The sequence below is a fragment of the Cydia splendana genome, chromosome 2, assembly GCF_910591565.1.
Source record: "Cydia splendana chromosome 2, ilCydSple1.2, whole genome shotgun sequence".
In the NCBI taxonomy this organism is placed as follows: domain Eukaryota; kingdom Metazoa; phylum Arthropoda; class Insecta; order Lepidoptera; family Tortricidae; genus Cydia; species Cydia splendana.
In genome coordinates this window covers 1,111,167-1,138,039 of record NC_085961.1, presented here as the reverse complement: position 1 = coordinate 1,138,039, position 26,873 = coordinate 1,111,167, and the positions used below count along the sequence as shown (strand labels likewise).

Sequence of the window (26,873 nt, the reverse complement as noted above, 5' to 3'; positions counted from 1 at the left end):
TTGGCGAGATGACCTCGACGCCTTTGACAGGAACTGGTGGGAGACGGGCCGAGACCGGGATACGTGGAAAGGGAGGAGGGACGCCTTTGCCCAGCCGGGGAGCACTCTAAGCTCATATAAATAAAAAAACACACACAAACAGTAACTTGAATAATATTTTTATTTTATTATGTACCTACTACACAAGTTATGACGAGGAATGTTCTTATTTACATAGTTTTTTTCCATTTCATTAACTCCAATATAATATCTGTTGAACATTTATTATACAGCATCAAACGGATGATATGCAACTAGTCTACTAACGCAACTCACATAATACTGAACATAAGATTGTTGCGCTTGGAACATAGCAAAGCTAAACACTTCCAAATACCTTATTTAAATAACAACTTACAATAATAACACAATAGAAAACATGCTTAACAAATGTCAGTTATAATAGACAAAAAAAGTTACTGTTTTTTTTTTATGAGACATTGACAGGCCGTTTATTATGCCAAATAAAAAGGCACAGAAAATTGGCCTGATTTTCAAAAATGTTACTATTGTAAGAACTCAAAACATACAAACCTGCCTCGAAATGTAAAATAAAACAAAAACTGTACATTGGTAAAATATATCGCAAATGATTTTATTCATACAGGCCACGTTTATATATATTTTGTCGGTTGATAAATATTCTATTTAAAAATATAATTATTGTACATTTTTTTTTAACAGATTGCAACTATTTCTTGCGGGCGCAAGCCGGGCGACATGTAGTTATTTTACCTGCAACAAAAAAAACAATTAAAAATAAATAATAGAAATAATAATAATAGGTAATGCGGTGTTTTTATATTTTACTTTTATATTCATATTATAAAATAACCTAACTTAAGATGAGAAATGAATAAAGAGAATAATAGGTAACTGAAACATACGTTATGCGGTAACTGGTATTCAAATGGTAATGTTTCACAATCCAGTTACCACATGAATCTAGTATATAACTGGATCAGGCATGAGTGGTGGGGGGAACTGACAGAACAGGATAATCTTACGTATGTTTCAGTAGGAGTAGCAGAGAAAGCGCTATTATTGTTTGTCCTTGTTAGTCTCACATTTTTTAAATTCCCCACCGTAAATTTTGTATGGTTTATGGTGGGCAACAAATAAACCTACCAATCATTTTGTCGCATTGCGTATGTTCTGTCCCATGGAGCCTTAAAGCGCCGCCTAGCTCAGTTGTCAAACTTGGAGCAAGATTTTTCTTAGGCTTGTCATAATACTTTTCAACGATTGAATACAATATTTTAATAAACGTAGTGACGTACCTAGCTATGGCCTAGGCCTTCTCAATCATGTCGACGTTGACCTTGTAGAACACGTATGGGAAGTACTCCGACTGCCCGAAGCCCAGACCCGCGAGTTCCGCCGTCTGAAACACATTCAAAAACAAATTGAGAAAAAATATATACATAAACTGTGTTTTACACTGACATAAACGCTAGCGTGAACGTAACTTACTTTCTATGCATCTCGCTCGTACTGACATATTAGTGCGAGCGAGATGTATAGAAAGTAAATTACGTAGACGTTGGCGTATATGTCAGTTTTGACACTGTCAGTGACTCATGGTACGGGTACTGGGGTAAGCCTACATGGATGGCGCGCTAGGATCCACAAAATATACAATTGAGAGCTAAACTAAAAAAAAGTTAGTTTATTTTTCAAGTAGGCATATTACAATGCGCTTATGAACGTCAAATAAAGCCACACCGGCTTTAACCCTAACCTCTGCCAAGAAGATTTACTTCCCTCCTAAATTGGAGGAGGGTATCCCAATGTGGGACTAACCCTAAACTCCTCTAGTTTAGTTTGCTATCCTTCCTGTACCTGGCCAAAATATAATGCTCGTGTCACTTTTTGACTTTTAACAAATGTACCACATATCAGTGAAAGAACAAGGATTAAAGTCAAATGGCGTTCTAAAAGTTTTAATCATGTGGCGAAAGATGGCAGTAAATTTACTGTAACTACAAAAATTACTTTGACAATCCGCCTCTATACTAAATTCTCTTTGCGTATACCTTACTCCGGGCGTCTGGCAGCTGTTCATTGGTGCCGCTGTCTTATATCGTGTGTAGTATACTCACGTCTGCGGCGTTGGCCCCGTGGCTCTGCGCGGAGTGGTCGAGGTGCGCGTATAGTTGTTGCAGCACGTCGCGCAGTTTCTTCATGCTCTTGCGGGACGGGACCATCACTACGGCCTGGAAGTTCACGGGGAGGCCGTATCTGGAAGCAAAGGTTATATTTGAAGCCTGGATAAAAAGCAAAACAGGGTATTTTGTTATGACTGAGTATACTCTGAGGGGTGGATATGTAGGTCATACTGAACAACTTTTACTATGGGGCCAACCCCGAAATGTACTTAATACCAACCTGAGTACGGATTCTACGAACACACGCAGCGCCTTGACGTGTATCCAGGCGCAGAAGCACTCTGAGAAGTTCACCTTCAACCATCGGACCAAGGGACCCTGTGCAACAGAAAATAATCAATTATAATTCGTGACGTTTAGTTTTTTTATCCAATAAATCGCCTATTAGATGCTAGACGAATAACGATAATGGTGCGACAATGACGGTGTTTAGGAGGAAAATTAATTTTGAGGAGCATAATGACATACAATTACTTCTTCTTATCGGTGACGAGCTTGCTGGTAATTTCGCTTATGCCGGCGGGGAGGTTCTCGTTGCAGGAGTGTAGCCTATAGACGCATGCTACAGTTGTACACAATACGTACGAACGGTTTTTTTCTTGTGAATGCCGACAATATTGAGGCGAATGACGTTCATGCTGCGACAATGACGGTTTTTAGGAGCATAATGTCAATGTCGGTTTTGAGGAGGATAATGTCTAATGACAGATTTGAGGAGGATTAATAATGTTTAATGACGGATTTGATGAGGATGATAACGGTTTTGGGAAGAACAATGACGATTTAGGGGAGGGTAATGAATGACGGAAATAAAGAGAATGTCGTACGAATTGCTTCTTCTTGTCGGTGACGAGCTTGGTGATCTCGTTCTTGCCGGCGGAGAGGTCGTTCTCGTTGTAGGAGAACTCGCGCACGATGAACTTGTTAATGACTACAATATTGATGCGAATGACGATCATCGAGCAGCCGGCGACGTTATTTAGGAGAACAATGACGATGTTTAGGAGGACAATGACAGTGTTTAGGAGAATAATGACGGTTTTAAGGACAATGACGGTCTTTAGATGACAGTGACGTTGCTTAGGAAGATAATCACTTTGTTTAGGAAGATAATGATGGAAATGACGAGAATGAACGAAATAAAGAGAATGTCGTACGAATTGCTTCTTCTTGTCGGTGACGAGCTGGGTGATCTCGTTCTTGCCGGCGGAGAGGTCGTTCTCGTTGTAGGAGAACTCGCGCACGATGAACTTGTTAATGACTACAATATTGATGCGAATGACGATCATCGAGCAGCGGGCGACGTTATTTAGGAGAACAATGACGATGTTTAGGAGGACAATGACAGTGTTTAGGAGAATAATGACGGTTTTAAGGACAATGACGGTCTTTAGATGACAGTGACGTTGCTTAGGAAGATAATCACTTTGTTTAGGAAGATAATGATGGAAATGAGGAGAATGAAGGAAATAAAGAGAATGTCGTACGAATTGCTTCTTCTTGTCGGTGACGAGCTTGGTGATCTCGTTCTTGCCGGCGGAGAGGTCGTTCTCGTTGTAGGAGAACTCGCGCACGATGAACTTGCGCTCGCGGGCGTGCAGTTTGAACTCGTCCGCCACCTGGATCATATAACACGTGTTAAAAGATGCATACGTATTACATATATACATTTATTTAGGGTCTATTGTGTCCTACTGCTGGGCAAAGGACCTTATTGTGTTTCACTATTGGGCAAAGGACCATATTGTGTTCCATTACTGAACAAAGGACCCTATCGGGTCCCACTGGGCAAAAGCCTCCCACAAAATCGGAACGAATGGATAAAGAGGAATTTTACATCTGACCAGTCTCTCAAAAAAGAGCACAAGTCATCGCCGACGAGGACATTAAATACCTAATGTAACAACCCGCCTACCCTTTTTTCCAATACAATTACTGGTTCACTACCGGTCGGTATATTGAGGGTAGATACAACTCGGACAGAACCAGTTGGGGTGCTACCAGAGGTTATAAAAGGCCGTTATCCAGCTCGGAACGGGCACTTCGTGTCTAACCTTAGACCCGTTCGGTTTAATTATAAGTGTAATATTGAGAATTGAAGTGAATAAAAAAAGAAGGGATTTTAAAACCCAAGTGTATTATCATTGTTCCTGGAGTTCTCCTCATTGAAGGTTTCACTAAAAACCTTGTGACTTTAACTTTAATAAAATTATGTTCAACTAGTAACACTCAATTTTCAAAACGTAACTTAGATCAAATATGGCGAAGCTTAGATCGAAATGTCAATCTTGACCCGTTTCAAATATTTCAATAGGGACCAGATGGAATTTAAACAGTTGTGAGACATACTAACATTGAATAATTTCACGGTTTACGCAGCGTGCGACGCGATACACGACCGTCATGAACGCTGCTCGCACTGTTAGTGCTTGAGAAAGGAGACCTAGGCTCTCCGAAAGATGTCGCGCGAGTGACTTAAAACAAGGGACCTGGGGCCTATTTCTCGTACTACGTTACAAGTTCACAAGTCTACAAGCTTACATTTAAAATTTCATTGTGTGTGTTTTAATTCTGTTTCTCGTAGGAATGATTACTACAAGTGCTACAAGGCGGCTGTCTAAAGTTAGAAAATAGGTTTGTTTACTATGCAAAAAGGAAATGCAATGGCCATTATAAATGTTATCTTAATGTCAATGTCACTGTTATGCATCATAATCTTAATAAGAGGAAAATAAAATGGCTGACTTGTGTTTTCGGAATATACAAGCGTATAATAATACAAGTAGTAATGAAAAGCGTTTCTCAAAATTATCAATTACAAGTGTAAAATCAAACTCAGTTCCGTCAGTCACTCTATGAATGTTTACAAGCTTCAGGGTGGGTCAGTTTTTTTTTTATAATACGGGTGAATTTGTTACAAAATTATTATGTTATTGGTCATTTACTGGTTCTTTCCCAATTATAATAATTTCATAGGAATGAGTTTACTGTTTTTTTTTCGAGAATAAAAGCTAAATTTAAATAATATTACTGATTTTAACGAAGTGCATTCAAAACTTACACGTTTGAGATCTTAAAAATACAATATCTTCATTTATTTATTAATCGATTTTTACCAAAAACGCATATTAGCAGTTTATAGAGACTCCTCATTATTTCGTGATAAGTCACAAGCTACAAGTATAAAGTACAGCTTTTGAGAAACGAAATTACTATTTTAGTATATAATATCTACTAGTGTTTGTCAACTTGTGAAACAAAAACACTTGTGAAAACTCTTTTATCCCCGCTCTTGTAACAATTATACATTTACGTGAAACGGAAACTTGTAAAAAATGTTGAAATACAAGCGTTACCATAGATACACACTTGTATTACAAGACTTGTAACGTACGAGAAATAGGCCCCTGATCGTTCCTAAAAGTACTTGATCCATTAAATACGATTACCTTCTTGAAAAGCGTGACGGTGAACAGTCCGTAGTCGTTGTCCTGGTGGACGAGCTGCGAGGAACGGGGCACGATCATGTCCGTGATCTTCTCGTAGTTGACTGTATGTGTTAGAAAGAGACGCACCTTCTTAAAGAGCGTGACGGTGAACAGTCCGTAGTCGTTGTCCTGGTGAACGAGCTGCGAGGAACGGGGCACGATCATGTCCGTGATCTTCTCGTAGTTAACTGTATGTGCTAGAAAGAGACGCACCTTCTTAAAGAGCGTGACGGTGAACAGTCCGTAGTCGTTGTCCTGGTGGACGAGCTGCGAGGAACGGGGCACGATCACGTTCGTGATCTTCTCGTAGTTAACTGTATGTTAGAAAGAGACGCACCTTCTTAAAGAGCGTGACGGTGAACAGTCCGTAGTCGTCGTCCTGGTGGACGAGCTGCGAGGAACGGGGCACGATCATGTCCGTGATCTTCTCGTAGTTGACTGTATATGTTAGAAAGAGACGCACCTTCTTAAAGAGCGTGACGGTGAACAGTCCGTAGTCGTTGTCCTGGTGGACGAGCTGCGAGGAACGGGGCACGATCATGTCCGTGATCTTCTCGTAGTTGGTGTTCCAGTCGTTAAACATGGCCCTTTGAACCAAAAAGAAAGTTGTGAAGGCTGTTGAAGGCACACATGTATGATACATTAACGGTTAACTCTTTGACCGCCAAATATGTCAACAGACGCGCGCTGCTAAAGTCCGATATCAACCTTCGTGCATTTGCGCGTTGGCGTCGCTTGTATTTCGCCCACTACCAACTTCGCACATAGCCGATACTCACTTGGGCACAATGACGAGGAGCGTGACCAGGTACTCGCTGTCGAGGATGAAGTGCTCCTTCTTTACCAAGTCCGATAGATTACGGGTTAGAAGGCTGCCGCTGTAAACACACCAATTTAATTTAATTAAAGCATTATCTTAGCTAGGTCTATGCAAGGCCGAGAAAAGCCTATACAAATATATAACGTTTGTCGTACATATTTCTAAAATCTCGCTACATTATTAAGATGGCAGCGCCAGTTGACCACATACGTCCCGATACCAGTCGGTGTCATGATCAATTGATCACAATCGTTATTGACAAATGAGAAGCGAAAAGTAAATATCTTGATAACGGGATAGCATTGGGCCACAGTGGGGACTAAAGCACAACACAGGCCCTCTCGCGCATGAGAGTACAGTGGGACGTGTATAGGCTTAATTATTATTATTGGGCACTTACGTCTGTTTCTTCTCGAGGTTCTGCAGGTTGCCCTTGAGCGCGTTATAGGCGCCCGACTTCACCTTCAGGTCCGCGTCGATTTGCCCCACCTGCACAACAATACAACGTTTAACATATAAACATCTACCTACAAAGCCTATCAAGTAAGAAATATGAGACAAAGTGTGTACAACATGATGAGATTGATGTATGTATATATATTTGTTATTAAACAGACTATATTTTTTAAATCATACCTGTTTGCTAATAATATCAGCGATGTTGCGCAGACTCTGCTTGATGGGGTACTTGGCCATGTCCCACTGGAAGCGAGTCAGGTAAGTGGGCAGGTCGGCTGTAAACACACATCCGTTTTACACTTGTATTACACATTTGGTGAACATACTCTTTTGAGCAGGGCCAGTCAAAGTCGTTGTAAATCGGTATTTTAGCAAGAAGCTTATATAAGCATCTGGAGTTTGCAAGTAGAAAAAGAGGGATAGAAATATGACCTTGATTGACTCACACCTACTGCTGTCTATTAAAAGTAGTTGAATCCTTAAACGGGCATTAAGTTGTATATATAATATAAGGAATTACAGATGTAGCGTATAATTGTCTTCCATCGTATTTTCTCGGAAACGTTCGTATTTGGCATGCTACTGTCAACCTCAGTACTTTTTGTACCGAGACTGACTGAAATAGCAAGACACATTCGATACGTTTCCGTGATATTACTATTAAAAATAATTATGCTCTACATCTGTATACGCGCCTAATTGAAACCTGTCACTTAATAATATTTATAAACGCTTAAGAGTTAATTGTTAGTGCAAACTCCGGCTGAGTATATAAGCTTATTGATTTGGACTGATTGCTCAACTTATGTGTTTTATCGCTTTTAAAAATATCAGGCACCTTAGTAATCTGACGCATTAAATGTCACAGTGTAATATTTTTTTTAGGTACGGGCAATATTTTCATGAATCAGAGCCAGGGTTGTTTATGGTGATATGAACTCAGTGGACACGCGACAAATCATTGTGGTGAAGCTTAAGGTTGTATGTAGATATAAGTAGTAAGTACATGTTGCATGTATTTTACTTTTAGTTTGTAGGCAAATTTTAGGGAAACGTCAAGAGAAAAGTTTGGAATAGAATACCGCAGTCTACTTATGATGATTGGGATGATTTTAAATCAGCCGAAATGTCTTGAATTTCTTGATACAATAAGAACGAATTAATTTTCTATGGAAAACTAATTTTATCGTCTTACACAAAATAAAAAATAAACGTGTTTCCTTTTCCGCACATATAAATAAACAGTTCAAACTTAAACGGGGCAATCTAAAAAGGTTAATATGGGGTTACGTGGCTATAATTTACTAAAAAACTAAAGTCAAATAAGTAATAACGTAGTAACAATCATTAGGACCAAGTTCAAAAATATGCTAAATCAATTTATTATTACGGTAAAACTAAACTAAATAATGTTTCCTACTTTCCATGCAACATGTACGAAACTATTTCAACGCCAAACGCAAAAAGTACACAAGTACAAAATTCAATTTTTCGGGTCGTCTTCACAAGTGCGAAGAAAAACTGAAAATAAAAGGCCTTTCAATAAAACACTAGCAATAACACATTTCATGCGTTATACCTACGTGAAACAAATTTAAAATAACTTAACACCAAGTACTACAGCATGCAACATATAGGTATTTCATGCTTTCATACAAATGCCTACAACCAATGCAAAGCTTCACATACAAAGTAATACAAACTATACATATTTAATTTTATAAGTACTTATCACAAACCTTTTAGAAAATCAAGATATATTAATTATATCTCTAAAAAGAATATATCAATATTGACCATAATTGTTGCTCCCTTATTCGAAGTCAATTTAGATACCTGCCACTTAATACATTTTATGTCCAAGTGATGTTTTTGATACAAATGTGGGTTAAATACATTTTAGAAAAAGAACACGTCTGTGGACAATACAAAAGTTAACGACTCTGGTATATGTATATATATATCCCGTTTTTCTTACTTGAGTCTCAAGTATCGAAGTAATGTATCCTGCTTGTAGGGGTGCCGCGTTAAGCATATTATAAAATGTGTATGACCCGCGTTAATGACACGTTTTAAAATTGACTTTTAAGCACCGGGCAACATTAGGATACCAAAGTATTGTGCAAAAACATCCACATCTTTTTCCACACACAAATTACTTTTCAAGAGATTTGTTAGACTCAGGACATCTATATTTACCTTTTATAACCGATAAAGCGTTTAAAATATTTAGAAATATAGTGTTTAAGTAAGATAAGAATAACCATGATTAATGTAATTTTATATTTCACCAAATTCTTAAAATAAAATAAAATAAATTTCAACAAAATAAAATAAAACATTTACTTTGGGTACCTAGAAAAGCCGCATACAAGTATTTTAAAAATATGCAACTCATTAGAAAATTCATACATACGATAATATTACTTATGTTATGATAATATACATATGAATAAAATACGAGCAAAATGCACGATGGAATGCATCCAGAAATAGTCTGATAGATTTCCAAAACTGGTTGAAACCTAACTGAATGTTCACCTGTAAAAGTGCAATAACCCAAAAAATCACATTTTTGGGTCGGAATTAAAAATTTATCTTAATAAAAGCTACTTACATATTTCATATAAAGTAAACATAAGACATCAATGCAAAATAAAAGTTAAACCTAAAAACAACAAAAGCTAAATAAAACATTGGTGTTTAGCCGTTGGTGAAATTTTTAAAATATAAAAATTTCACTTTAGTCTACATGTTAAATAGGTACTTAAATGTAGCAGTTATACTTAAAAGCGACATTGAGAAATGACAATCAAGACGTACAATTTGCGGATAATGCCAGTGTCAGAGCGTCAACCTAAACGTGTAGCTCCACAAACGCTTTGTAATACTAAACTAGGTATGCAGAAAATATTTTGACAACTGTCAAAAGAAAAAAAGGTTGTAAATATAGGGGTAGTATATTTTGTGTTTATTTAGTACCTATTATTTCGTGCAAACTGCTCAAGAATTGTTTAAACATTAATATACTATTTGACTTTAAATCTTTTGATTATCAAAGTCAACAGTGATCTGAAATTATTGGGGTATCAGCAACAGCGATTTAAAGTAGGTTTTTTACCAAATCTTTTGAAAATTCTTAATTGAAAAACGAACCTCGATTTTACAAATTTAGAATGGCGCTTGACACTTAATATTACGGCCAGCGCCAACTGCTTAATTAGCAACTAAAAAACCTAGATAGTCTAGATACCTATTGTTTACGCAATCACTGCCTTCACATTAGTTAAGACTAAAAACGCAGGCAGCGCTGTTCGTAGGGGAATACCTACGGGGTCAGAGCGAAGGGCCTAACGGATAGGGAAGGGCATTTAGTCATTGATGCTGAGATAATAGTCCCTAATTTTGACTTTATCATCTGGCAATACTGTAGAGTTATCGGATTGTGTAACATAATTTCTTCAAGCTTAAACACTGTAACTACAAGGTTAGGGTACAGATAAGTAGCTTAGGTTATAAGGACTAGCATTTCATATGCTTCGTCACCTGTCGCGAGTGCGTGCGATCTTCCTTTCCTGCTAAGTCTGTAGTAGATGGTGCGCGCAAATTTGCAAACACCTTCAACATAAAACTAAGTTACAATACGACTTACGAAGAATTCAGGCTTCTTATCGGCGGATTAGGGTTATAATATTGATTTCTATGCGCTAATTAGGGTATTCACAGGATTATTACAGGCCTTAAGTTTTAGTAGACTTCCAGGACTATTCTCCAGCATCAAAGACAAGGATCTTGGGACCTAAACCTTGTGAGAGCACGTGATGCGGCCTCTCCTCTTCCTCGTCGTCGTCCCACCGCGGCGAGCTGCGGCCGCTGGAGGCCTGGGACTGCTCGCAGGAGTCGCGGTGCTCGCACGGCCAGCAGCCGTGGTGTTCAGAAAACGCCGAGTCACAGATGGGTGAAGTCGGCGTGCCGGGCGGCTCGCCCCCGCCGGGGTCGCCGTATGAGTCCATGCCTGGCAGCATAGTTGTCGCGGATTCAAGAGCATAATCGTGCTTGCGCAGTCATAAAGTCGCATCGAGGTTAGCGTACCTTCAAAGGGTACTGAAGAGCTCCTAAGGAGAAGCTCCCTGGTGCCGTTGTATTGAACGAACAAAGCGCGAAGAGCCCTTTGTAAGACTCAGTGTGGTTAGTCTACAAGGTATGTGTAATATGGGCCTTGGCGCCTGAGTCTATATTCAAATAAAACGAATAATCTTTATCTCATACCTTAATCTATGATGCGACATTTACCTGTACCTATTTCAGTCCTTAATTATTTATGACAGTTTATAGCACTGCCAGCTATGACACAACAACCCATTCGAGGTACTGTCATAAATAGTATTATAAATATTATATCAAACATCAGTCCATTCCCATGGAGCTTATAGGCCCGGTGAATATAGAATTATATAATTTGTCGAACAAGGAAGCCATTCTTGCTGGTATCATTAGAATTCGAATATCCTTTTCAATATCGTTCGCTTTAATTTTTAGAAGGATGCTCTTATACCCGCGACAACACATGCTGCAGGGTTCTATGCCATGTTAAGGAACATGTTAAGAGTACTGATTCCGACTAATAGACAACTTTCTTCTTTTTTTATAACAATGTTTCTTATAACAAAAAGGTTGGTATTAATATAACATTTTTAAAAATATGAAGCTTCAAGGACCTGATTCCGATATCCAATCACCTAAATGTGATATCACTCAGTGAGAACTTTACTTATCTGAAACATTTTGAATTAACTCTTAATTCGTACTCTCCCGGTTTATCTGGATATTTTTGCCATTTTCAAATCTCTTAACACGCTCCCTCACAGTAGGCATCGCCCGTATAATCGCCGCTGCTATAGTTAGGTTGAAGACTCGTAACGTGTTATTGTTATAAATTATTTATCGTTTACGATGTCATAAAGCTTTTATTCGCCTATAAAACGCTCTTCAGCGTCAGATTTTGAACCTAAGCTTGTTTTATTGAAAATAAAATAAAAATAGGATTTTAGTGGGATAGGAGCAAAATATAACAAATAAATTTAAGGAAAAATAAACTAAAATTTAATAATAACAAGAAGCGCAAAGCATAGACGGTATGTAGAAGCTCGGTATGGCTAAGCTATGAATGTCTTGTGAGGCAGTGATTGCGATATCTATGGTATGACGACATAGTTCTACGTATATCTTATATCGAGACACTTGTGCATGTATAGTTATCATAAACGCCGGTTGTGGAGCCAAATATAGATAAATATGGATTAAGGAACCTCTTCTTGTAGTGGTAAAAATGTAAAGGGCTTACCACAGCAACCGATCGATTCACTGATCGAACGATTGAAATGGTAACACCAAGTTAATAGGTATTTTGTAATTTTATGTAGAACTTTGATTAAAAACAGAAGCCGTCGTGTCGTTGCCCACTTAAGTTTCAAATTTAGGAAAAAAATAGTGCTTGTTGCTATTTAAAATGGTAACTTAACGACCGCATATTAACCTTGCCACTATATAGAAAAGCCTCCGTTTTTATCCACGTTTATCACAATATTCTTTAGTTCTATAGACACTTATATAATCTATTTTAAACACCGATTACTTATTTTATATGTATACTAAACGTTACATTTGACAAGTAACCTAAAACACGCATTTAAACTTCTAAAACACTGTAAAAACATAGTACGTACACAAGACTTTTAAATTAGCTAGACTACATAATACAACGAAATTATTCAAAAGGCGAATGGTTCGAAGAATTTATTTTCTCTATACCACTTATTATTCCTTATTACCTATACCAATTACTATAATTGTCAAAAAAAAAATCCAACCATACATCGATCGTATTGGTTAGAAAATAAAAGAAATAAGACAAAATTTACAAAGCGACGAACATGCAAAAGTAAAATTTCCAAAATTATAGTTACTGATACTGATTAGGGTGGTTCAAAAAACATTTTTTTTTTCCTACGGGGCACCCCCTTATTTTGTTACACTTATTATGCTGATAAAATACACCAAGTTTCGTAATTTTATCTAAACTACTAGGGGGTGCTCAACCACTTAGAAAATTTTCAAAGTTGTATGAAATCCAAAAAAATAAGGATTTATTATTCAGAATTTTATTTAAGTATCTGGTTTCACACTATTCGCACATGTGATTTATAAGTTTTGAAGTAGAAAAACATTTTTATTTCTATTTTTTTTAATTTTTCAAAAGTATTTTTTTTTATTTAGCAAAAAAAATCATAAAGAATAGAAATAAAAATGTTTTTTTACATAATAACTTTTAAATCACACTTTCAAATAATGTGAAAACTACAAAACAAACATCATACACATCTAAAAAATAATAACTTGATTTTTTTGAATTTCATACAACTTTGAAAAATTTCAAAGAGTTTGAGCACCCCCTTGTAGTTGAGATAAGATTACAAAACTTGGCGTATTTTGTCAACATAACAAGTGTAAAAAAATGAGGGGGTGCCGCTTCTTCTAGCTAGAGTTTGAATTTTTCCCATACAAACGTGAACCACCCTAATACTGATACTTGGTGTAGCTCCAGTCAACATATCCTGCAGTAAGGACTAGGAAGAAGAGACTAGACTTTATTTTTTTCAACAGAGTATAAGTATTTTTAAACTAAACTGACAATATCAGATAGTGAATATAAGAACGCATATACCTATACTTACTTTGGCCGTTAATACATATATCATACACGATACGTGGAATATACATACATGTATATCCTCAAAGCATCAGAAGCGCAGTAATTGCTAAGCTTTTACATATACATACTACTAAATAGTTACTCACTGCCAAAAAACTTTTTCCACTTTTCAGACACTGAAATGCAATTCCAAACACTAATTTGCAATCATCTACAATAGGAACGAATATATTAAGAAGGCCATTAACGAACCTTTATTTATATATTTAAATACATAAAAGAAGCATCGAAAATAAAAAAAATATTTGTGATTTACGATGTTACCATATGATATAAATAATTTCGAAAAAGAAAATTAAGAAGTCTTGTCTTAATAAATAATGACTTCTCAAAAAAATAATTATTATACATGTAAAAAATCACTCACCAACTATACTTATAACTTTATCCACTGCATAATGTTTCTAGAAGTTGGCCCTAAAATAGAATAGTCAAAAGCGCCAACCTATAAAATTAGTTTATGATGTTCCTTTCCTATGGCGGAGTCGGAGTATAAAACATCAAACCTACGCTACAATAATATTTAAAACAACTATCGTATAATACAAAGTGATACTGTAATGCAAGGTGCGAGAGGTCAGTATAGCTGTAAGTAGACGAACCTCTTTCTAAAACAATAAAACATTCGTAACAAACACTGTCCACGCAACATTCTTAGCCATTTTACAATGTGTAATCAACGAACCTTCTACGAAAAGCCCCAAACTTATGGATACTATAACATTTTAAAATTAAATACTACTATACGTGCAGTATCCTTGACAATTGATTTTGACTTGACAAATCTTGAGTTTTATCGATTCAACTTATGTTATATCATCACAATTGACATCTTAATATTTTATTACAAAATATATTTTGCTATGTTTTTTTTTCTGTAGTAGAATTAAGTACTTGGTTGACGAAGGTTCATGGTTTTTGGCTTTAGGTAAAGATTCGTTGTCATTTGAAAATCACATTTAAGTTAATTAATTCAATATTAAAATATAAAAAGATTAAAGTTTATACAGGTGATATGAGATGTGTACATGAAAATGTTATGTGTTAAATAAAATAATTATGTATGTAAGTACAAACATTCTTACGAGGGGTGTTCAAAATATTCTCGGTATGAGAATGAAAACAAACAAGTACGAAAAGTTTGATATTTTTATTTTTCAATATACTCCCCCCCTATGTTCATACACTTAAGAGATCGATCAATTATTTTTTTTAATCCCTCATAAAAATATTTTTTATCTTTGGTGTAAAAATGCTCCTCCACTGCCGCCTTCAATGCTTCATCGTCAGAAAATTTATTTCCACGCAGATCCTTTTTAAGATTGGGGAACAAAAAGAAGTCGCTGGGGGCTAAGTCCGGGCTATACGGTGGGTGAGTAACAGTTTCAAACCCACATTCAACAATAGCTGCCTTGGCAATATGAGCAGTATGGACGGGGGCGTTATCATGCAGAAGCAGAACACCTTTGGTTAACTTTCCTCGCCTCTTTTCTTTGATTGCATCCTTTAACTGACGTAGAATATTAGCGTAGTACTGTCCTGTGATACTGACACCTTTTTCTTTATAGTCGATTAGTAATACTCCTTCACAATCCCAAAATATCGTGGCCATGACCTTGCCAGCTGAAGGCATGACCTTGAATTTCTTGGGATGAGCTGAACCCTTAATGTGCCACTGCATGGACTCTTGTTTACTCTCTGGGTCATAATGATGAACCCAGGTTTCATCTCCAGTAACTATTCTTTGCAGCACCTCATCAGGATTTTCACCGCACAGGTCAATAAAATCGGAACAACAAGCAACACGCATGTCTTTTTGAAGCCGAGTCAGCATTCGCGGAACCCATCTTGCACTTACTTTTGACATATTAAGATGGTCATGGATAATATCATGTACGGTACCAATAGAGAGATTGGTTACTTGAGCTATAGATTTTACTTTCACTCGACCATCTTCTAATATAAGTTTTTCCACTTTATCTATATTTTCTTGTGAAGTAGCTACTACAGGCCGGCCAGGTCTAGGGTCATCTTCAATACTCTCCCTTCCACGTTTAAACTCGCTTGACCACTTTTGAATGGTAGATAAAGAAGGAGCAGACTCGCGGTAAACACAATCCATTTCCTCTTTTATGGTTTTTTGATTTTTACCCTGTTTTGTCAAGAATTTTATGACGCATCGATGTTCTAATTTTGTTAACATTGTCAATTCGCACATGATGTCCGTGTTTGTTCAGCAATTGCAGAAAAACAAAAGAACATCTCGGTTCGAATTATACTTTTTTTTAATGTCAACGAATAAACCTTAGCGGCCAGTAACGAAAGAAATTTTAGAAGAGGTTGTAAGATATCAATACCGAGAATATTTTGAACGCCCCTCGTATATACAGTGCAATTTTATATTGCAAATAAAATTTAAAAAATAATCCAGAGAGATAATGTTACTGACAGTGGTTCAAGAATTAAATAATTAAAATATTAAAGTGTTCGTTATAAAGAAAAATACATGCAAAATATACACAAGTTGAAACATAATTAACGAAAATCAAATAGGAAGTATAAAAAACCAAATAAAAAATATAACCATCGAGATCCAGCGACGCATGCTAAAAATGTTCGCACTACTCTGTGCTTTTATTTCTTTTTGTCTACATCAGTTCATTCTTGTCTATGAATTAGTTTTTCATGCTGGCCACTTTCCTGCTTTTAAACAGCCTATGTCCTGTCTAGCCCAAAAACATGCCATCGTTCAATTCTAAAACTTTACATGCAAAATTCTCGTCTTTTTAAAAACTTTATTTAACTTACTAAGACTCTAGGTATAACTTCAATTTTATTTCATTTGTTTAATTTTTTTATACAAATGGCACCAAACAAAGTACCGTAATTGTTTTTTATCTTTACGGAATTACTTAAAATAGTTATATATAGCTTTGTAATTAAACAAAAACAAATAAAATGTTTAGTGCCACATGAAAAATAAATTGCCCCAAAAAATTTAAAAAGTGACTTACTGTTGTTTGCCATCAGATTTTCGTGCAGCTTGTCGCGTTGATCTTCTAGTACCTGTCGAATAATATTTAATTCTTTTTAAATAAAATACTTTAAGAATAAATAAATACAAACAATTTAAAAACTTGAAAGATTTAAACAATGAAGTACCTATGTAGATACAGAATAAGCAAGAGAAGCTTTCACATGTCGCAGTTTTTATGGCATTGACACAAGGTTTGATTTTGCCTGGCCTGTGGCAATAGAAGTGCAAATATAAAAAAAAAAGTGGAAATCTTTGATATTTTTGGTAACACCAGGCGTGGCTCACTCCACGATTTCGTCGCTTTGCTACAGGTAGCTAAAAGTACATCCGTTCCACACCAGCGCGTGGCGCTGTCGCCACCTAGCGGCCATATCTGTCCTGATCGTAACAGACGCGTTTTGTTAGAGAGTGAGTCTTCTGTACCTAGTACTATTATTTATTCTGTGGTAACTAACACACAAAAACACATCTAGGTACAGTTGACAAACTATAATTTGCACATCTCTGGCACAACTCGAATGTCAAATAATTGGCTATAAGGACTCACCTCTCCGAGGTACTGGGCCACTTTCCTGGTGACTCCCTCGACGAAGGTGTCCAGCTTGCCAAGGTCATCAGACAGACCCACCAACTGATCCAGCGTTCCCACCTGAAGAAGAAAGTTTAATAAAAATAATGTCAGTCTCATGTCTATGGATTACCAAATCATGTCAAACTATTTGGTGAGGTACCGATTAAAATTTTTAATTAATACATATATCAATTTAAGAAAGTTAATTAGGGAATTACAATTATTTATTTTCATTAATGTACCTATTCCCAATATGATTTTGTATATCTAGACACTGATAAAAAGTGATACTGATGTAAATTGTGATTTGTGATTGAATAAGATAAAAACACATCTTCTCATCTGTCATGTATAGGGGGGTTTAGCATATAATTCTAGTCCTGACGTGCCAACAGACCTGCAGGCAGGTCTGTTGACATGGCGCTTCCCCTTGAGTGCTGCTTACCCAGTACTCCTTCACTATACGTACCTTTAGGTCGGGAATGGGGAATTTGTAGTTGACACTAAGGTTGCCCGATTTGGTGGCATTGTTGAGGGTGTCCCACGTCTGTTGGCACGTCTTGTCGCCAGGGGCGCTGATCACCCAGTACTCCGACATCTTCACTGTAAACAAAAAACATCATATTTGTTGCTTTTAATACTTTTTTTTAATTGAAACAAACACAATAAAAATTAAGTCTGACCAAGCTCATTTAGCACTGACAAGTAAGAGTATGTCCTACCATAAACAACAAATTCCTATAAAAATAAGATATTTATAGTTAAAATTAGGACATAAATATATTTAGGGAATTTCTTGACAATTATTTATTTCAGTGCTTCTTCCTAGGGCTCCATGTTTTTAGACCAGTAGAATTTATTAGTAATTTTATTAATTGTAAAATTATGTTTTCTACATTTTTTAATTCAACAACTTCAAGTAAATAAGCTATATAATAGTGATACATAACCCATAATCCAAACACGAAAGACTCCTACTGTAGGATTTCGTAAAAAAATCATATGACTTATTTGAAGAAGACTGCAGTACACATAGGTGCATGATATTATTTTTTCTTATTAGGGTCCAATACAAATTGGACAAAGAAATTGGATAGGTGGCGTGCCACCCTTATACACTGTGATATAAAGTAATGCAGTAACATAAACCACCAACTAACCTGAGGGTGAACTCGAAATCTATTACACTCTAGCTTACAGTTCGACCAGGGGTTCACTTCACACACCAAAAATACACATAGTTAAAACTCAGAACAGAACATCACGCGAATGTTAAATATTAGGTACTGAGGAATGAGGACTGACCTTGAGTGAGAATTAAGCTTCTATGGAAACCGTAATAGGCCAGAGCCCAAGCAAATACGCAGCGATTTTCATATTGAGAAACATATAGTACTCCTTGTCGAAAAAATCGATTAAGCTCCGAGAAATTTGGAGACGTCCTGTTAAACGCGAATATGGGCAACGAAGTGGTGTTTAGCGCGGTCTGACGCGGTGGGATTGGGAATCGATACTCGCCCCGGCTGTCCGGCGCCCCGTTAGCGCTCAGACATCCAGGCGCCACAATTACTAACACCAATTCACCCCAAACCACCCCATAGTACACCCGTCACTATTTTGACACTTTCAAGTCCCGCGCAAAAGCATTTTAACAGCACACCGCGCACTTAATAAGCCTAAATACATTACTGTACTCACCTAGAACTTAAAAATTAATGCTGTTTAACAGTAAATATTAGAAACAGCTATAATTTCGTGAAATCACAAGACGTCGGGACTAGCCCTGCTTCAGCGCCATGAAAATTCACGTGACGCTGTGCTGCCACCTACAACGACTGATATCAGACAGCTGATTTACGTCAATTGTCTATGGTGCACTATGTTTTTGGCGAATTAAAAAACAGAGAATTTGTAAATTTGCTTATTCAACGTTATTATTTATCAGTATTTTGAGACTCTTTTCAATATAATAGGAAACAAAAAAATATTATATTTGTGGCACAAGTAAATTTTAGGAGAATTTAAAATTTTGACAGTGACATGTTGATTTTTTTGTCTATTATTTAAATATTGTTTGTAGGTATAAATCGGACTGTCAATAGACCGTTTAATCTTTTAATACTCAGATATGCCTAAGCTTTTAAATAAGTTCAACTAGAAGATATAATTGCAAAAAGACTTTATTCTGATATTTTCTTTATCAAAGTTTTGCTAACTATAATAGATTTTATTACCGTGAAACGAAACGCTTTCGAATTGCCAGGTGATATAAAAACTGAAGTATAGAGAAAAAACTTGCTGTTAATTATTCACTGAAATATTCTAGCTAAACATCTTCGTCCGAGGGAATTATTTTATGAATTTATTTTGTAATTTTAAAAGTTAATTACCCACCGGCTTTTAGTTTTAATTTTACTACCGACTGCCGTCGCGTTCTATATTTGTGTAGCGTTTTTTCACGCTATTTATAATTAAGAATTGGCTATACATTGAATTTCAACTCCTGTCAATTCTGTCTTCTGTCACTGTCAAAAGTGTCAAAAATTAGTTGTATATGTTCTAGGTTAATTACGGAACAAAATGCGAATAATAAGTTTTCTAGCAAAAAAAGTCGGCGACCTCACCGTTAAATACTCAAATTTACCGGAGTCTTACATAAAAAGAAGTTATGAGCAGGTATTTAAATCGAAATACTCATGTACTTCCCTTATTTTGTAGTACATAACCTATAAATTGTTATGTTTATTTTCAGGTGTATTGGAAGAACCCCGCGGGCTATCCACAGTATCCGAAGGCACAGGTAGCTCGCAAGAAGTACCGTTTCACCACGAACCGTCCGTGGACTGGCCAGTTCCGTATGCAAAATGAACGAAATGTGCATAGGAAAAAAGTATTCTTGGAGCCTGTTGGAGAATGGAGTTTCTTTAGGTAATACACTGATCGAATTAAGGGGCTCCTTAATGCCAATGACCTTCGATCTGAATTTCTAATGTTTCGTGTAGCTTATCATATTAAAAGCAACGGCTTGAAGCATTATAGCATCCCATATTTAGTTCAAAGTTCATTGTGTTCGAGATATTTGTCATCCACATAACTTTTGTCTTAATTAGTTTAAAATTAAAATCTGACACATTTTTTGAGATGTTAAAGATGAACCCAAATATGTAGATTTCATATATGTAAGATCATTCGCAGCAATCTAGTTACGAAAAAAGTCCTAGTCGTTTATCTTTTAATTCTATCTGTAGTGCAAGTGTAGGAGATACAATTCAAACATTTCACTTGTCAAAGATTGATGAAAACTGCGGGTAGCCCCTTATCAAATTATGGCGTTTTAACCTTTTTCAATCTAAATAGAAAACCTGTTTATCTGTCATTTCTTTTTATTTTTACTGGGCTGTATGGTTTTCAGAGGTGACCGGGTTGAGGTGATGGTGGGCAAAGATAAGGGCAAGCAGGGCATTGTGGTGCAGGTGATACAGGAGCGCAACTGGGTCATCGTGGAGGGGCTCAACACACATCTCAGGACAGTATGTATCGGACACCAGAGGAAATAATTATAAAAAGCTGATAACCAAACTAAGTACTTGTCTGTGACACAATTTTAGTAATCCTATGACATTCCCTCATTGAAATAAATCGAATGATATCTCATATATTGGAACCGTCAATTTCTGTAGACTGTGCCAAAGAATTAGACATACATTCATTTCAAAACAACCCTTCTTTTGGCAGTCAGTTATTTTTTTTTATTTCAATAGCCTTTGAGACTGCCTGACTGACTTGAAATAAATATATTTCTAATTTAATTTAATTTAGTTTCCTTTGGCAAGCAAGTGCCAATAAAGTGTTTGGATTTCTAATTGATCAGTGCAAAATATGTTATGTTTCTCGATTTTTACAAAAGATCTCAATTCTTCTAGAAAAATGTTAGTTTAATTCGCCTTCTTTACATTCCAAAAGGGCACCAAATTCTTATGTGCCCAAGGCCCCCAGCATAGTTTAAGACGGCCCTGTGTGTTAGCATGATGTTAATTAAATGTGAATCTTTTCTTCAGGTAGGCAAGGACAAGGAGTTCCCGGGCGTGACAATAAGATCAGAAGCACCCTTGCTGGTCACCACCGATGTGAAATTGGTGGATCCCGAGACACTCAAGCCAACTGAAGTTGAGTGGCGGTATACAGAGGAGGGGGAAAAAGTAAGATAATACATTTAAAATATATAATACTGCCCTGCTAAGCCAAAGAGCGCTATCTCAAAAGAAAATTCATTGCTAACTTATACTTATTTTCTATTACTGAGAATTCAATTTTTAAAATCATTTGTTTTTGAGATAGCGCTATTCGGCTTAGGAGGGCAGAATAGGTGCGACATTAGAGCAAAGTTTTTGCTTCTTGCAGCAAACCCAGACTCTAAGGCACAAGAAGCAAATAGTTATTTACGATACAAGTGCGGAAAAGAGGAAATTCGAAACGAGTGGCGATAAATTAAAACACGACCGAAGGGAGTGTTTTAAATCGACACGACTTTCGACATACGCACGGAAAGTGCTCTTTCCCGCACTAGTGCGTAAAATAGCACTTTTAGTGCGTATGTCAAAAGTTTAAAGGGCTATATGTACTGTAAAACGTTGTACGATACACGTGCGAATAGATAATTCGAATTTCCTCTTTTCCGCACTTGTATCGTAAATAACTATTACTGTAACATTCCACATCTACTGACATTATGATTTAATTCAGGTACATTAGTATGCGTTAATGGAAGAAATTGCAATGTGATGCAGTTCTGACATATTTTTGATGAAATAAAAACATTATTGAGCGTATATATATTTCGTAATATATATTTCGATTTAAACATACTTTTTTTTTGCTTGCCCCTTTCTCTAGTTCAGTTCTATGAGATTTGGCTTAAAGGGCTGGCATGCCATCCAGGGCATAAAGTTCTATTAAAAAAAAACAAGAATTTGACACAGATTGACAGGGCAAACTATGCTGGCGCCATCTGCTAAATACTTCGACCGGCAACCCCATTACATCTTACATCACGCCTAGGGTTGAAAATTCTCAAAAAAATCAAATCATTTTTTTTCAGGATGTCTTGAAATTTTAGTTTTTTTCCGTATTTTTCAGTTTTTTTTGGGAACGAAATGAAACATTTATAAACTAACGACAGCGTCAAAGGCAATAGACATTTTCACAAATGATCGCCAGCCAGCATTTAGATAACAAAACACACGACTAAGCAGGTGTAGTTACCTTAACTATGGATTAAATATAAATGGAAAAATTCAAAAGTTCTTTTCAAAGTGCGTTTTTTTGCGTTTATTTCCGCTTTTTTGTATTTTCCGAATAAAACTAAAAAAACATGGCTTTTAGAAAAAAACGGGAATTTTTCCGGGATTTTTCAACCCTAATCACACCTAATAAAATGATTGCGTTTCGGGAAAAACGTTAAAAATCCACAAGTTGTGCGAAAGCACACCAACTTCTGGTCATTAGCTGACATAACCACCATTCTCACTCACACTGACTGTTTCAGGTTCGAGTGTCAGCAGCCAGCAGCCGCATCATCCCAATACCAAAGGCGGCCGAAGAAACCATAGATTATAAAAGCAAGGAGCTGTATTTGGAGAACGACGAGAAGGACACCAAAACTGATGACGTCACCAAGGTGCGTCTTACTACGATACCACAGAATTAATTAATAATTGACTGAAGCGTAGCGAAGGTCTACGTTTTGACTCGGGCATTTTGCTTTCGTATGTCCGTCCGGATGTTCTCCTCTACAGGTCACAATTCTCAACCGATTCTCGTGAAATTTTGTGACCGGATTCTATGATTAAATAATTTTTTTATGTCAATCCAGTTTTTGGAAATTTTTTGAAAATGGCGGAGTAGTGATACCTCGCGTCTAAACAAATAGTCGTATCGATATCATAAGTTTTTTCTTTTTGAGATATGTTTATAGATTAAATGGCCAAAAATTCAGAAAATTTATTTCGCTGGTTTCGGAGGTATTGAGATATTTAATTTTAACTTGAGAATGAGTAGCTAAATTTCGTCAGCTTATCTAAGAACTATTTGGCTCAGTTTGTAAACGTTCGCTTTTTTTGATTGCACAGGGAGTCTGGGTTCGATCCCCAGTATTTGTATGCTGGGATATAACTTTTTTTATTTTTTTACACTTTAATTTCGTATTGTTTATTTTTAAATTTACTATATTTAAAGCTCTTAGCACCATGTAATTTAAAGCTCTGCTCGCGAGGTCTACAGCTCACAGAGCCACTAGTAGTAATAGTTTTAGTACAGAAGATTCACTCTAACAAAACGCGTCTATTACGACAGATATGATCGCCAAGTGGCGCAAGCGCGAGCCGGCGGCGTCCGTTCCGTAGCGGTGCGCGGCAACTACTATGGCTAGACACCAAAGCTGGTGTGGCCGCATGTACTTATAGCGACGCGACGAAATCGCGGAGTGAGCCACGCCTGGGGCCCTTTTCTCAAAAGCGTGTCCCTTTCTAACAAAAGCTGTCAAGAAGTGACATCCGCTTGTATTACAAGTTACAAGCTTTCGAGAAAGGGGCCCGTCTTATTACGAAACTGTATTCTTATTACGAGTGCGTCTTGTTGCTATCCAAAGATCCTTATTAACTGACTTCAAAAAAGGAGGAGGTTACCATCAACCGTTTCAAACCAACTTCAAACATCAATTCGCTGGCCCAATATTACAGGGTTCTATGTTACATTTTCAAGATAGTTGAAATTCGACTTAATGTCACTATGACAATGTTCAAATTTCAGTTCGATAAAAGTGAAACATAGAACCCTGTAATATTGGGGCAGCGAATTGCTAATTTGCTAGTGCATATTAAAAGTATAAATACAAATACAAAAATGTATTTCGTTACCAGGCATACATGAAATATAGAATAAAACAAATCCATCTTCCCTATGAAAGTTTAAATATATCTGTCTCATTGCAGATCACGTTCCAGCCGAGACTAGCCACGTTCGAGATGGACGTCATGGAATCCTTGGGCATCAAAGAAGATCGGGTGCCGGCCAGGACCTACTGGTACTGAAGCAGACAAATTGTTAGTTAATGTATAGTTTATGTTTAATAAAAATAGAAATACCAACTTTTATTTTCATTTACTGTTCAGTCAAGGTCTAAAATATTGATACGGATAGTCAATGAAATCTATACGCTACTTTAATGTCTAGGCAATAAGGTAATGTACATATAGTTTAGGTGCCTTGTCCGTATCGATATTTTAGATTGTAAAGAGTAGATAAAAAGTTTATTTCGACGTTATCAATGCTCAATAAAAATTGGTTCTTAAACGACAAACACTAGTTACAACGACTAGAGAACAACAGATCGAATTAATAACCTTATTAGAAAGCAGGAAGGTTGCTTTGACATCGTACGCAACAAGTGTATGAGACATGGCACACTGCGTCCGACTCGCACGTCGCTCCGAAGTTTGAGCGAGGCAGACAACGCTATGCGCGTATCCCGCTCGCCCGTCAGAGCGTGCGAATCGGACGCAGTGTGCCAAGCACCTATGAGTGAAATATTCGCTGCCGTTGGGTAAAATTTCGAAGCTGACCTGGTACTCGTAGTGTAGTAAACCATTTCTAAAGTGTGTGTGTGGTGTGTGCTTCTAAGTGTGGTATTCTACCTATCCAATGCGTCCCACATTGTGCTTAATGAGAGAGTGAGACGCAATGACATTGGACAAAGAAATTGGACAGGTGGAATACCACCCTTAAGTACACCTTCGCCACCGTCTAAAATAATCGTACTTCTATAAGCACTCAAGTAGTATGAAATGCTCAAAAAACCAATGCGATAAGTATGTAGTCTACTCAGGGCCGGATTAACCCTAAGTCAAAGTAGGCAACTGCCTAGGGGCCCCGCCTCGGCTAGGGGGCCCCGGCGGCTCAGCGCGCACCAATAAAAATTTTGTTCCATAGGGTCAAAATTCATGAGTAAATTTTTTATTCTTATTATGCTTTGTTATTGTTTTTTTTTTTTCTGAATCTTTAATTAATGAAATACTTACTGCAATAAAATTTAAGCAATACGTTACAGTTTACGGGACGTATTCTGCGTACCTGTTGTAAAGTTGTAATAATAGGGGTTTTCAGGAAAAATGGTTCACTTTTTCTCGAACAACCAACAACTTTTGGGTTATTTCGACCCAAAATCACGAGGACTATTGATTAAAACAAAGAAAAAGAAAGAAGACGAACGTGTCCCCAGTTTTTCATAGGAATTCTCGACCGTCAGCCTCACTTTTTACCTCAATTTACCCATTGGTTTGTGTTCCACATCTCTACTTCAGCTTCGCCTTTGGCCTCGCTGCGCCAAGCTCGGCCTGCGGTCTCGCTTTTTAATACAATGGACATTGGTTCGTGTCTGTGCTCAACTATTTATCCTGAAGCCTGATGAAGCACGGCTTTGACTTCGCATGAAGGCTCGCCTCACTGGGGCACTTCGGACTTAGGCCCAGATGAAGATCGATACCCGGCCTTTTAAAACGCTTTCACAATTTGCGATATATGTAGTTAAAAAAAAATTCGCGCTCGCTGCGCTCGCGTTTATTTTTGGTTCCTTAGTTGACCCTGTATCATCTACATGTTAGCTTGACTGGTGAATAAATAGAGGTAGACCAAAAAAAGTCTGCAATGATTTTGATGGCATAAGCAGTCCAAGTGTTATTTATACGTCATAATTGCATAGAAGTTTTGACGTTTAAAATGACACTCGCACTGCGAGTGCTATCAAAATTGTTGCAGACTTATCCTGGTCTAACTCTAATAATTTAAGTAATTTTAACATATGGAAATTCTTTATTATTAGGTTAATTCTAATCGTGTGGCTCGGCGTTTGATCTTATGGTCGGACAATCGCTGTTCAGCCTCGCAAAATATTAACTATTGAGAAAATCAACTTTGCGGCACTAGTTGAGCTTAGCCCTCGCTGAAAATTTGCCATTAAATAGAGGTAGATAGGAAAGTGACGGTGAAGCTCACATCTTTGGTATTCCACTGGGAATTGGCCTTAAGCCTAAAAGGGCTCTCCCCACACTTGACACGACGCGGAATCGGCAAAAACCGATAGAACAAAGCTTTATGTCCACGCAATAAGAGCGAAAAAGACATCGTTCGATTTGGATCGGCTAGGCCGACGCCTGAAGATTGAAATTAAAAACGCACTTATTTCCCTGTACTGAATATGTTGTGTGCAGAATTGACTGTAGGGGGCCCCGAGCCTCGCACTGCCTAGGGGCCCCGACATGCTTAATCCGGCCCTGAGTCTACTAACTTTTGTTGTGCTTACTTTCGTGCTTCTTTAGATTACCTATTTTAGATGTGAGTGTAGGCGCTGTGGAGGAGACTGCGATATAAAAATGGTTTGTCTATGGAGGAGACTGCGATATAAAAATGGTTTGTCTATGGAGGAGACTGCGATATAAAAATGGTTTGTCTATGGAGGAGACTGCG

At 37.1% G+C, this 26,873-nt stretch overlaps 2 protein-coding genes across 2 annotated transcripts; one reads left to right on the top strand and one right to left on the bottom strand.

The window, feature by feature from the left end:
* Positions 1-137: 137 nt before the first annotated feature.
* On the bottom strand, positions 138-19,211 carry LOC134801875 (V-type proton ATPase subunit C). Its single transcript, XM_063774530.1, has 13 exons — positions 19,053-19,211; positions 17,824-17,957; positions 17,331-17,432; positions 16,761-16,812; positions 7,152-7,249; positions 6,916-7,004; positions 6,475-6,573; positions 6,159-6,282; positions 3,695-3,826; positions 2,428-2,525; positions 2,142-2,280; positions 1,320-1,423; positions 138-774 (listed from the first exon to the last, which is right to left on the bottom strand). Exons 2-12 carry the CDS (start codon positions 17,950-17,952, stop codon positions 1,331-1,333), a joined length of 1,155 nt encoding a protein of 384 aa, XP_063630600.1. The 5' UTR covers positions 17,953-17,957; positions 19,053-19,211; the 3' UTR covers positions 138-774; positions 1,320-1,330.
* A 679-nt stretch (positions 19,212-19,890) lies between these two features.
* LOC134801786 (large ribosomal subunit protein uL24m) lies at positions 19,891-24,493 on the top strand. The gene is made up of 6 exons (XM_063774383.1): positions 19,891-20,030; positions 20,107-20,282; positions 20,767-20,884; positions 21,413-21,553; positions 22,900-23,031; positions 24,344-24,493. Exons 1-6 carry the CDS (start codon positions 19,935-19,937, stop codon positions 24,440-24,442), a joined length of 762 nt encoding a protein of 253 aa, XP_063630453.1. The 5' UTR covers positions 19,891-19,934; the 3' UTR covers positions 24,443-24,493.
* Positions 24,494-26,873: the final 2,380 nt, after the last annotated feature.